The sequence below is a fragment of the Orcinus orca genome, chromosome 20 (assembly GCF_937001465.1).
Source record: "Orcinus orca chromosome 20, mOrcOrc1.1, whole genome shotgun sequence".
Taxonomy (NCBI): Eukaryota; Metazoa; Chordata; class Mammalia; order Artiodactyla; family Delphinidae; genus Orcinus; species Orcinus orca.
This window is the reverse complement of record NC_064578.1, coordinates 57468315-57481661: the sequence shown is the minus strand read 5'-3', so window position 1 is coordinate 57481661 and position 13347 is coordinate 57468315. Positions and strand designations below refer to the sequence as shown.

Below are 13347 nucleotides of genomic sequence, written 5' to 3'. Positions count from 1 at the left end.
GCATCGGCAGGTGGATTCTTAACCACTGTGCTGCCAGGGAAGTCCCAAGACTGGATATTTAAAAGGGTCTTAAGACTCCAATAGCATACTCAGATAAGGCTTTTTTTACAGTCAAAGATAAGAGAAAGAGTACAATACCAAAAGTACAATCAATAAAAAACGAATGGGTAAATTGGATTTCATGAAAATTAAGAAATTCTACTCTAGGAAAGATAACGTTAAGAAATGAAAAGCAAAGCCACAGACTGTGAGGAAATATTGGTAAAGCATATATCAGATGAGTAACTTGCACCCAGAATATATTAAGAAATTACAAGACAGTTCCTTAATAGTAGGCAAAAAACTTTGAACAGATAATTCACTAAAGATATATGGATGGCAAATACACAGGGAGTCATTAGGGAAATGCAAATTAAAACCACAGTGAAATACTACTACATACCTACTAGAATGGCTAAAATGAATGGCCAGTGTCTTACATACAAAGGTCAGGAAGGATGTGAAGAAACTGGAAAACGAATACACTCCAGGAAATGTGAGATGGCATAACCATTTAGAACACAAGGTGGCAAGTTCTTAAAAAGTTAAATGTTTGCATCAACTTCCAGCATGGCAGTGTAAGGAGCTCTGCAAGCCCTGATTCCCAATGAAACTGGTGAAAAATTATAAAAACACCATCTAAAGCCTCTAGAAATGATCCTAAGTCTACACAGTAAATGAGGAAACATTTAAGGAAATCTAATACTCAGGACGAACAGCAAGAGCCAGTCACATCTGAACCAAGGCCACACCCTCTCTCCCTGCTTCGAACTCAGAGATGAAAACTCCAGACTGAGGCAGCCAAGAACACAGGGCTCCCTCTCATTAGAGCTGCCTGGCAGAGGACTAGCCTCTCAAGAGGAGCAGGATGTCAGCAATTCTCATCCTGCTCCAGTGTGCATGTTTGGATGAATGATATTCAATTGTTGGCTCACTCATAAAGGCTGCTCTCAGAGCTTCTATGTTTAAGTTAGGTTGACCAGGAGACAGCACATGCCCTGCACTCTTAAGGCCTTTCCCCAGTCTGAGCTTTCTGGTGCCAAACAGGGTTAAGACTTTGGCTGCAAACTTTCTTCAGGTCCCCGTATTCATAAGGCCTGTTTGAGCTGTGCAGTTTCTGTTGCTGAATCAGAGTGGACCTTTGGTTAAAGACTTTTCCACATTAGCTGCATTCAAGACTTTTCTCCACTGTGAACTTTATGGTGTTGAATGAGGTTGAAACGCTGGCTAAATGATTTCCCACAACTGCTGCACTCATAGGGCATTTCTCCAGTGTGAATCCTCTGATGTTTAACAAGGCTGGAGCTGTGGCGGAACAATTTCCCACATTCCCTGCACTCATAAGGCCTTGCTCCAGTGTGAACCCTCTGGTGTTTAACGAGGCTAGAATTCTCACTAAATAATCTTCCACATTCATTGCACTTAAAAGGCTTTTCTCCAGTGTGAACTTTTCGGTGTTGCACGAGGCTAGAGCTTTGGCTAAAGAATTTCCCACATTCGCTGCACTCATAAGGCCTTTCTCCAGTGTGAACTCGCCAGTGATTAATAAGGCTTGATTTGTGGCTATAGAATTTCCCACACTCGCTGCACTTATAAGGCCTTTCTCCAGTGTGAACTCTCTGATGTTTCATGAGGCTTGAGTTAAAGCTAAAGAACTTCCCACATTCGCTGCACTCATAAGGCCTCACTCCAGTGTGGATTCTGTGATGCTGAACAAGTGTGGAATTATGCCTGAAGGCTTTTCCACATTCACTACATTTAAAAGGCTTTTCTCCAGTGTGAACTCTCTGGTGTTGAATGAGGTCAGCATTGCGACTAAAAGATTTTCCGCATTCACTACACTGGTAAGGCCTTTCACCAGTGTGAACTATTTGGTGTATAAAAAGGTTGGATTTATGGCTAAATAATTTGCCACATTCGCTGCATTCATAAGGTTTTTCTCCAGTGTGTAGTCTCTGGTGCTGAACAAGTAAGTATTTCTGACCAAAGGCTTTCCCACACTCGCTGCATCTGTAATGCCTTTTTCCAGGGTGAAAGCCCTCCCCACTTTCAGTGCTCCTATGTGGCTCCCCTCTGATGTGAGCCACCTGATGCTTGGGAAGACCAGAGCTAGTTGGGGAGACCTTCCCACCCTCCTCACCCTCTTCTCTTCTTGAGGGTTTCTCTCCAGAGCTCAGCTTCTGGTGTTGGTGAAGGTTTGCTCTGAGCACTCCCTCTACATAAACACCCTGCTCAGGTGCCACGTCCTCAGCCTCCGCTCCACACCAACAACCTGAAAGCAGAGAAATGCTGATGAATAGTATGTAGACTTTGGCGGGACGGGGCAGCACCCTCACAAATGTGTCTGACACAGCCAGTATGAAGTCCCTGGGATTACTGGCAGGGTGAGGGAGAGCCCACTGTGCAGTGCCAGACCTGACAACCTCATAGATCATGGGGACTCATGAGTAGCAAGGATACAAGATGGGGTGCATCCCAGGGAGGAAAGGCAGGGTCTCCAACACACTCCTCCTCAAATGGCTTTCAGCAGGGTTTCAGCTGCTGGTGACACAGGAACACAGTGCAGAAGGGTGTGTCCAGGCCCAGAAAAATTGAAGGCAATTGAGTAGCTGGTGTTCAAGGACTATTAAGGATATGTGTACACCTCATGACACATGGAGTGAAATCTTGTATTGTGACCTGGAAAACTTCCCATTCTCCTGTTGCCTCAACAGCCCCACAAAAAAACTGTAAACTATGCCACCATGTGCACCAGTGTGAGAAGGTGGGCCCCTGCCACAAGTTCTCTTACCTACCTTCCTGACTGAGACCCAGGGCCATTTAAACTCACCAGTGAAATCCCCTTGCACCTTCCCCCTGTTCCTCTCCTCAGTCCTAACCAGTGATGCTGCATCCCCTTCAGAGAAGTCCACCATGGCACTCTGTGAAGGTTGATGGTGCTGGCAACCACTTCTTCACTGCTGTCGCTCTTTGTCTTCTGATCCCATGGGTATTGGGGGCACCATTCCTGGAGATCAGTGGCTCAAGATCTTACAGGCCAGGATCTTAGCAGGAACATTTAATTCCAGCAACTCCCAATAACCAGAGGAGGTGAGCCAATTATTTCAAAGTAAAACATCTTTGCAAAATTGCTGGGCTCTACTTAGTGCCACTGCCTATCAACCTGCCAACTACTGCTCAGCTCCTGAGGTCTAAGAACGATCGGAAAAGATCTGGCCACCAGAGCTGTCCTGAATGGATCCCAACCCAGCTGAAGTCACCTTAGAAAGGGAAGCTGCTGCCTACGAGAGGGGCTACAGAAAGGAAACATCCAAGGTCTTCTCAGACCCAGCGGCTCAAGAGCACAGGAGATCATAAGGAATTATAAGGTGAAACTTGCAATTTCACAAGACTAGAAATACCAATGATTCTTAAAGATTTCATTCAAAGAGGTGGGGAAAGGGAGCTGATTGGTTACTGAGAGCATTTAACATGGGTGCACATTCAGCCCCAGAGATGAGGCAGCTGCCAGCATTTGGAAAGAGGCTAAGATGCATAATTAAAGATATTTTGGCCCTCCAAGTTCAATCCTCACCTGATATTTTGGGGCTGAAGGACCTCAGGGAGGACAGAGGGCATCCCAAACGCCAGGGTAGGTGTGACAGAGACCAAAACTTTTGATGGGATTATATAGGCCTCAGATGAGGAATCTGAAGCCTCTACCACCACTTGGGACTCAGAAGCCCTGCCGTTAACTGAATTGGATTTTCATGGCCTGGAGATGCCCAATGGGAAAGAGTAAAGGAAGCCCATGTGCTCCTCTGCAAAAACTGGAATGGTTCAATGGATCTATCAGTTCTTTGTGCATTCAGACAAGGAGAACCCTGAGCCCGTTTCTAAATCAGGAGGCCCTCTTTGTCACAGAGTCCAGGAGTTGTTCTTGCAGGCGCCCATCCCAATACAGAGCTTTGTTGCTTAACCTTATTGGTATATCTCACACCAAATGGGAGGCCACGGATGGAACTATCTCCAGACGTGCCACGAGAGCTCTGCGCACCCTGACTCACAAATTCTGATGTATCACATCCGCCGCCTGGTGTGCGGATAACCACCCCCCACGCCTAGCATTCTTTCCCGACTTGCTGACACCCCCTACTGCCTCCAGGCTGATAGTGGTACAACTAGTCATGGCAAACACACTGCACCAGGTGTCAACAATCTTTATCAAACAGCTGCCCGTGATGGTGACCCCTGATGCTTTGAGTTTTCCTGTGAGAGACAGATGTGTATGACACCTGAACAAGCTCAAGTCCCTCTCACAAAGTGAGAACCTGTGGAGTTGCCCCTGCTGGTGAAGGTAGTAAACATGCCATAGTATCACCTGAAACAAGGTACTGGCCTTTGACTCGTTGTTCAAGATCTACTAAAAGAAGGGGAGATGATTCCTGCTATTTCTCCTTAATAGGAGTGGCACTTAACTGTTGATTATTGAAAACTTAAAGCTCAAGTTCCCCCCATCAGGGGTCCAACACCTAACATAATCCAATTAATTGAAGACATCAAGAGGGCACCAGTGACTACTTGGCCACAGTGGATCTGGCCCAGTATATTTTATTCTGGGCCTATGACCCCTTAATCACAGCCCCAGTTTGCCTTTACTTTTGAAGAAACCCAACATACATTTACAAAGTTGCCCGTGAGTTATTTAAACAGCCCAGCCCACAATTACTGCCAGGACGTGGACCAGGTCCCATCCTCACTCCAGTTCTTTATCAACAAGGTACCTCCCTTTTTCCATCAACCCAAGGACGCTGGGCAAAACAGGCAATTATCTATTCCCATCTTATTTTTTTATTTTTTTGGCTATGTCGTGTGGCATGCGGGATCTTAATTCCCCAACCAGGGATTGGGCCCATGCCCCCAGCAGCAGAAGTGTGGAGTCTTAACCACTGGACCACCAGGGAAGTCCCTATTTATTCCCATCTTAATCAGACTTGTGGTAGCCGCAGGAGACACCAGGTTTGGCACCAGTACAGCAGCCTTTGTCCAACAAGATCAGATCACGTCTGCCAACCAGCGCCTTTCAGCGGCCCTCTCAGATCACGTACAAAGGGTGCAGGAAACCTTCGCCCTTATTCAACAAACCTACAAGTCTCTGAGCCCAAATGGTCATGGATAACAGACTGGCTCCTGATTGTTTACTAGCCAGGAAAGGTGGCTCAGGACAGCTACAGGCCAAGCTATGAGGATTAGGACAAGTGGTAAAAATCTTTTGTAACAGAACCAAAAGCTTCCAAAAGACTCCCTTAAACCCGGAGGTGCCTGATCTGTTCTCTTGCCTTTCCCCTACTACCTGCCGTTCTGGCTGCGGCCTGGGTTTCAAACCCTCATTATATACCTGGTAGGACCCTTCTTAGTTGTCACCTTTGTCAAAGATTGCCTTTGGTGGCAAGAACAAACTATTCCTGTCACCTCTAACATCGCCACAACCCAGGTGGCAAGCGTCACCCATCCCAATGAGAGTTTATAACGATGTTGAGACACCACAGGGCCAACTATATTGCAACCTTTGAAGCTCCCTGTTTTCCTGCTCCCTCGGCATCCCCCCAAAGAGGCTGTAAGCCTCCCCCCAGTGGCACCAGTGTGAGGAGGCTGGTCCCTGCCACAAGTTGCCCTTCTGGTCCTCCCGAGTGTGACCTAGTACGTTTAAATGCACCAATAAAATCCCCTCGTGTTGGGACTTCCCTGATGGTGTAGTGGTTAAGAATCTGTCTGCCAATTCAGGGGACATGGGTTCGAGACCTTGTCTGGGAAGATCCCACATGCCACGGAGCAGCTAAGCCCATACACCACAGCTACTGGGCCTGCGCTCTAGAGCCTGCGAGCCACAACTACAGAACCCCTATGCCACAACTACTGAAGCCCGTGTGCCTAGAGCCCGCGCTCTACAACAAGAGAAGTCACTGCAATGAGAAACCCATGCACCGCAACAAAGAGCAGCCCCCACTCGCCGCAACTAGAGAAAGCCCGCGCGCAGCAACAAAGACCCAACGCAGCCCCGAATAAATAAATAAATAAATCCCCTCGTGCCTTTTCTTGCATTCTCCCCCCAACCACCAACAGAGACACTTGCCAACAGATCCTCACCCTCTGCTTCCCCCCTGCTCCATTTAGCCTGCTCCCTTGCGCTCCTCCCACGTGACCCCCCTCTTGGCGTGCAGTGACTGTCTCTCTGGACCTGTGAGCATAATAAACTTTGTTTTTTTCCTTAGGCTGTCCTGTGTTTCCTCTCGTGGCTGCATCTGCCTGGCCATGTCATAAAAGAGCACAAAATGGGTCTACTGTTGGTGAGCACTGGAGAGGGAGCAGTGGAGGATGGGTGGGGTCAGCCCTGGGTCAGAAACCAGAGCTGCCCTGAGCAGCGGGCAGAGCTGAGGAAGAAAAGGAGAAAATCAGCCTTGGCCCCTTGTTTGACACCAAAACATCAGGGCACCATGGAGAGACTACTGGTATGATTTGAACCCATCCTTGAGTTCCCTCTTCCCCACTTCCTCCCTCCAAGCACCTCTTGGCGTGGCTGTGATCACGACTCCACAGACAGGCACAAAGGGCTCTCCCCACTGCTCCAGCTGAGTAATTTCCTGGGTCCTGGAAAATGTGAGTCCTAAGGGAGGGACAAGGCAGGCAGGTCAAAACAACCCGCTCCACAGCAGCCCACAGGGATGAAGACTGAATATTACAAACAAGAAGCTTGGAGAAGGATCTTGCAGGAACAACCCAGTCAAGCAGTGGCCGTGTTGGTACCTCGATTCCTGGCACAGGCCGATCCCATGTCAGCCAAAGGGAGAGGGCAGAACTGGGGTCACAGGACTGCCATGGATCTCCACAGCATCAGGCCAGGGAAAGGCCAGTAGCGTGTGATCCATCGGTTGGACTACAACACTCCTGATCCCCAAACCCTTTCCTGCACAACTTTGGGGCAACAGCAGCTTGGGGACAGAAGGGGTAGTGTACCCAGCCCAGGCTTTCACTCACAACACCTACTACAGCACACAGGGAAGGACGCAGTACCCATGGACCAGCTTTGGGAAGGACAGACCTGCCCTTGGAGAAGGGGAAGAGCAGAGCCCCGCCTAAGCTGTGGGGTGCAAGGAACTTACCCAGAGAGGCCATCAGTGAGAAGTTCTCCAGCATCACACTGCGGTACAGGAGTCTCTGGGCTTTATCAAGGAGTCCCCACTCCTCCTGTGAGAAGTAGACAGCCACATCCTCAAATGTCACTCGGCCCTGCCAAGATGGGGATGGTTCAGTTTATGTGCAGCCTCCTTCCCAGGACTCTAAGCATCTCCCCAAATATTCACCCTCCTCCCAAGCCACCAACCTCAGAGGAGATCCCAGGCCCTGGTGCCATTGATGCCCACCCTCTGCTGGCCATCCCATCAATCACTGTGTTCGGCCCTCATCGACAACAGGCAGGGGGGTATGTGTCATCTGAGACCTGGTGCTGGCCTGCAGAGCCTCACCCTTCTGCCAGACAGCTTATCTGGGATCCTCTAGATTGTGCTTCCCAAACACAACCAAAACTGAGTCATTGTCCTCCCCTCAGGCCCCAGTCCAAGGGCCTGGGGCCATCAGTTGACACTCCCTCCCAACATGTACATCGTTCTTTTTTTTTTTTTAATATAAATTTATTTATTTATTTTTGGCTGCGTTACTGCACGCAGGCTTTCTCTAGTTGTGGCGAGTGGGGGCTACTCTTCATTGCGGTGCACGGGCTTCTTATTGCACTGGCTTCTCCTGTTGTGGAGCACAGGCTCTAGGCAAGAGGGCTTCAGTAGTTGTGGAACACAGGCTCAGTATTTGTGGCTTGAGGGCTCTAGAGCGCAGGCTCAGTACTTGTAGCACACGGGCTTAGGTGCTCCACGGCATGTGGGATCTTCCCAGACCAGGGCTCAAACCCATGTCCCCTGCATTGGCAGGCGGATTTTTAACCACTGTACCACCAGGGAAGCCCTATACATTGTTCTTTACACCACACCTCCCTTCACAGCCCCAACCCCTCACGGCCACCACCACCCACTACACCACATCCTGCATCTCCCTGGCCTCACCACGTGCCAGTGTGCACGTGGCATCCTGAGGGTGCTTAGCAAGTGCAATCAGAATCCTACTGTCCCAGTGTTCCAAAGGCACTAACTGCCAGGGGCAACCCCCAGGCCTGCTTTGAAGGCCTCCTTACTTGGCCCTTATCCTTGCTTCATCGTCAGCCACCCAAAACGATGCACAGATCTCAGGTACACTCAGCCCTCTTCCACTTCTGTGTTGCAAAGCTGTCCCCTCATCAGTCTCAGCTTCCTCTGATATTTATTCAAAGCCCAGGTCCAGGGACTTCCCTGGTGGTCCAGTGGTTAAGACTCTGTGCTTCCAATGCAGGAGGCTCGGGTTCCATCCCTGGTCGGGGAACTAAGATCCCACATGTGCGCAGCGTGGCCAAAAAATTTAAAAAAAAAAAAAAAAAGAACAAAAGCCCAGATCCACCTGTCTCTCACATCAGGTCTAATAGCTGTCCCAGAGGACACTGTGTGATCTTGTGCTAACCTCCAGGTCACAGTGGGGATAAGAACAAGTCTGGGGAGCCCATAGCCTGATGAATAAGCAATAGCACCAGGTTTGCTGTCATCTCCCTGCCTTGTCTCATATCCACTCCCCATGGAAACCCTGGTCACCAGCCAGATCCTCCTCACTCCTACAACGCCTCCCCATGGCCACTACATTCCCTCACGTGTTTCTGTGAAGCCCACCACCCCATCTAGCAAGAGACCCAGTCCTCGGCCCCACACACTCCTCCCTTGTCACCTAACACACTGCCACAGGACCTGAAGGTGCCCCCTGCCAAATCTGATCACAGTTCCATCCTGGTCCACACACCATCCATATTGTGGGTGAATCCAATCTGAACTCAAGATGTGTGTGTCCAGGTATCCACTGGATGAATCCACTCAAGGGTTTTCTGGAGCATCTCAGTTCAACAGCCAGAACCTAGCTCCTAATATTCCCACTGAAAATTACTCTTGCCACCGACTTCGACATGGTAGTACTAACCCTGCTTCTAGCTACTAAGGCCAAACATCTCAGAGTCACCCGACTCTTCCTCTTCTCTCTCCCACCCTCCACATCAGAAAGTCTGCTCAGACCTACTTAAAAAAAACAGACACAGACTCCAACATGTCTCCCACCTCCACTGCCACTACTCTGGTCCAGCTACCAACACTCACCTGGACTATTGCAGTAGCCTCCTCCCTGGTCTCCCTGTAACCCAACAGTCTTCTCTCTACTCTGCAGCAGAAAATGCTTGTTAAGCCTGGGTCAGATCAGTTCCCTCCTCTGCTCCAAACCTTCTATGGCTCCCACCACCCTCCGGATAGAGGCCCACCTCTTCAGCCCACCATTCCAGGTCTAACGCCTGCTTCCTGCTATTTCCACCAGACATAATGGAGACCTAAGGTTGCCTGGTCATTCCCAGCTCAACCTCACCTCTAGCATCTTCTAATGTTGACCACTGTGAATGGAATTTCTTCTAAGCGTCATGCCACCGGTTGCCAGAAATGGAAACCAATCTGTATAATTCCTGGTCTGGACTCAGGGACCTGACCTTGGATGACCACCTTCCAGGGATCTCAGATGGCAGGGTAGGGAGAGTAGCAGGTAAAGTCCCAAGACACTACAATCCTGGAGCCCATGCAGGTGGGAGGTGAAAAGAGTGAAGACCGAGTATACCTTTCACTTACCTCTTCATGGTCTGCAAGTGATTCTGCAGCCACAGCAACCTATGGAAAAGCAAGGCTGTGAGAAGCAGGCAATAATGTTGGGCCCAAAGGCTCAATCAAGGTGCCTTACACCATCTGGGCCTCAGTCCTCAGTGATGCCTCTTACCAGCTGTGCGACCTTGAACAAATACTCGACCTCCCTGTGCCTCAGTGTTGTGGTCTGTCAAATGGGGATAACAATGGTGTCCACTCAGTGGGGCTGCTGTCTGCATCAAATGCATTCATATGCAACAAGTTCTAAATATCAACTCTTACTGTCCTCATAAGTGATGCTTCTGTCAAGATTTCCTGGTAGGTATTAAAAATGCAGTTTTTTAACATGACTTTTAACTAAGAAAATACAATATTGAAGATGTTTGATTTAATTGAATGCTTAGCAGTATATTGAAATTTCAACCAATTATTAAGTGTTTATAATCATTAACTTGTTAAAGCCATGTTATTTATTTGTTTTTTATATGTTATTTGTTATTTATTTTTTAATTGTTATTTAAAAGCCATGTTATTTTAATTTATGTACACATGTATATATGTATTTTTACCAGTTAGTGTTAAATGAGTATTTATTTCATAAACTCACGATTTAATAAACTGAGGACTTGGGCCTGAGAATATTGAGTAGATACTAGTCCTACTGGCAACCTAACTGCCTGCTGTACACTCTCCTGAAGGGAATCCTGCTAGGGGCATTTGCACTGGAGCAGCTGCTCATCCCTCCTGCCCTAAAAGCTGGGGGAACTTAGGCACCAAAGGAGATGCTCTACTAGCCTCGCTGAGTATTCTTTTTCTCCACAAGGAGCGGAAATGAGGGCCTGCTGAGCCTGGAGTGGCAAATCTACACCACTGAACATCTCAGTCTCCACCCCAGACCTGGGTCCTTATATCCTATAACACTCCATTCCTGCACACACCAGCCAGAACCACTTTGGAGCACAGGACTCCACCCCTTTGGAGGCAGCCCCACCCTCCAGGCTTAACTGAAATAAAAACTTTGATTCTCCTTCCTAAATAGGACCCACAGTGCTTGCCTTGGTCCAGGCCACCACCCATCATCCCTTGGATATCTCCAGCCCAGATCCCTCCGCAGAAACCCATGAGTGAGTAAGCAAGCTACCCACATGACACCTCCACTCTGGGACATCTCAGGGTTACCATGTCCAAAATCCAACTCCCAGTCTTATCCCTGAAGCCTGCTCCCTGCAAACCAAGAAACAGCATCGTCCTTCCTTCCCTACTTTTTCACAGCCACATCTGGGGCAGCAGGAAATCCTGTCTGTTCAGTGCTTAAAGCCCATAAGAAATCTGATCAATCCTCCCCGCTGTTGCCACCAGCAATGGTCCAGTCCGTACCAGCACTCTCTAATAGTCTATTGTGCTTACTTACTCACAGGTCTCCTAGTCTCCACTCTTATCACCCCCACCCCCGTCTGTTTTTCCCTGAGAAGCCTTTGGAAAACTTTGACACATAGAGTCTCTCTACTTCACAACTCTCCGTGGCCACCAGCGGCCGCAGAATGAAGGCCCAGCTGCTCCGGCTGCCTTTTCACGTGGGACTCATCCCCTTAAGCTGTTCCGTGCAGACTCTAGAGAAACTTCAAGTTTAAGCCTCTCAGTTCGGTTATTGTTCCAAGTCTTTGATTGTGCCGGTCCCTCTGCCTGTAACCCTCTCCCACACCCCATCATACTATCTGACAGAAATGGGGGACCCCTCCCCCAACCATCTCCCTACTGACTTGGACCCAGGGGCTCGAGCAGGGGACGATCAGTGGGGCCTTTGGTGTCCGGTGGGTTGAGGGCGGTGAGAGACCGGAGGACGAGTGTTTACCTGAGCCGGGACTCTAAGCGCTGCCGCAGCCATCGGAGTCTGTGGGCGGAGCCGGGCCGGGAGCGGCGGACCAGGTCGGGCCCCAGGCATCCCTGTCCCCTACCCAGAATCGGGTCACCTCCGGGCGCTGCTGCCCGAACGTCAGACCCGCCTCAGTGCAGTGCAGCGCCTGCCTCCTCTCGTGCCTTCCCGCTCTCGTCACCCCAGTTCAAAGCAGCTTTCCGGAGCCTCAGACAAGGCGGAGAGACCCAACAGACCCCAAAACGACCGCCCCTAAGCGGACACCAAAAGTCCCGCCCAGCGTGTTCCTCACGCGCGCGGAAATGTCTGTTTTCTTGGCCGAGAACAGCCACCGGGGACAGCAGCGCCTGCTGGGTAATGTAGTTCACACACCGCCAAACCTTGAGGAATTGGACACGTAATAGGGGCGGGGCGGGCACGCAGCTGTTTGCACGCGCCGTTACAGCGCGACCGTTACCGGGCAACCGTTACCGCCAGAACGCTAGGGGTGACTGTTAGCGCCAGACCTGAGCGGGGCGCCCAGGTTAGAGGTCCCGTTGGGCTAACGGTATGACTGGTGGTGGTCCTCCAGCGGAGAGTGTGGTAAGAGACGGATCCCGGACTCCCCCCACCCCAGGCCCTCTGGCCTTAGGCGGGTGGGTGAGCTGGGGGACCCTGGCGGGGAAGGCTGGGGGCTGTGTCCTGCAGAGCTCCAGAGCCCTTGCCAACGCCGCTCACTGGCGGGGCCCAGGGCTTGAGGCGACGGCAAATGTCTCCTCTCATCCCCACCTCCGTGACCTAGTGGTGGCGGCAGTCTGCATGGATCGCGGTTTGCAGAACCCTGCAGACATGCACACACACGTCTCACCACCCCGTTTGGGCAGCCTGAGGAGATCGAGGGCCAGTTGGGTCCTTGGTGCCTTGCTCCCCCAGTGATGACGACTGGGCAGGGTCTGTGGACTTGGCCCTGAGGGCACCGCCAGCTAAGATCTACCTCTTCACCTGACAGGGTAACTGGCCAGAGCAGCGACCCCCTTCTTTTAGCCAGCACCTGGACCTCAGAGGGTGAAACTTGTGCCTTGGAACCTTGCCCTTTCTTGTCAGAACAGAGGATAAGAAATACAGGCCAGTCTTCTTTGGTGGAGTTTTACAGGAACACCGTTACCTGACCTCAAGAACAAAGGATCTGATACCAAGAAGTTTTCAACAACTAACCGCGCCCCTCCCTCACCTTTCCTATAAAAGGTCTTTGCTGACAGCTTTCAGAGAGTTCGGGGTTTTTAAGGCATTAGTCACCCGTCTCCTTTCATCGCCCTGCAATACGCCTTTTTCTGCTCCAAACTCCGATGTTTTGATATTGTTTGGCCTCACTCTGTGTCAGGCACAAGGACTTGAGTTCAGTAACAGACAGAGCTGCAGAGATGGAGGCGGAGGGGAAGTCAGGGTCAAGAACTCTGCCAGACTCTCATCTAGAGACTATCCTTATTGTAGATTGGCCTGTATTTTAATGTTCCTGCGCAGCTGGTGCTCCAGGCTTTCCTTCCCTTAAGGATTTAAAGAGGATCTTGAGGGCCAATAAAGCAGTTTCCTTGGAATGAGCCAGTTATACATTACCAATTTCCTTTGACAATGGGACGCCCAATATAAAAAACAATGGTGGTAAAGCGAAGACTCTGA

The 13347-nt window shown here is 50.1% G+C and overlaps 1 protein-coding gene across 4 annotated transcripts; it reads right to left on the bottom strand.

The window, feature by feature from the left end:
- Positions 1-282: 282 nt before the first annotated feature.
- Positions 283-11998, bottom strand: LOC101285397 (zinc finger protein 773). 4 transcript variants are annotated; one of them, XM_004283323.4, is made up of 5 exons: positions 11671-11997; positions 9807-9845; positions 7179-7305; positions 6584-6682; positions 283-2311 (listed from the first exon to the last, which is right to left on the bottom strand). In XM_004283323.4, exons 1-5 carry the CDS (start codon positions 11758-11760, stop codon positions 1212-1214), a joined length of 1455 nt encoding a protein of 484 aa, XP_004283371.4. In that variant the 5' UTR covers positions 11761-11997; the 3' UTR covers positions 283-1211. The 4 variants fall into 4 exon arrangements, with proteins under 4 accessions (XP_004283371.4, XP_049559259.1, XP_049559260.1 ...); XM_049703302.1 differs by lacking the exon at positions 9807-9845 and having other exon boundaries at positions 11671-11998; XM_049703303.1 differs by lacking the exon at positions 6584-6682.
- Between the last annotated feature and the right edge of the window lie 1349 nt (positions 11999-13347).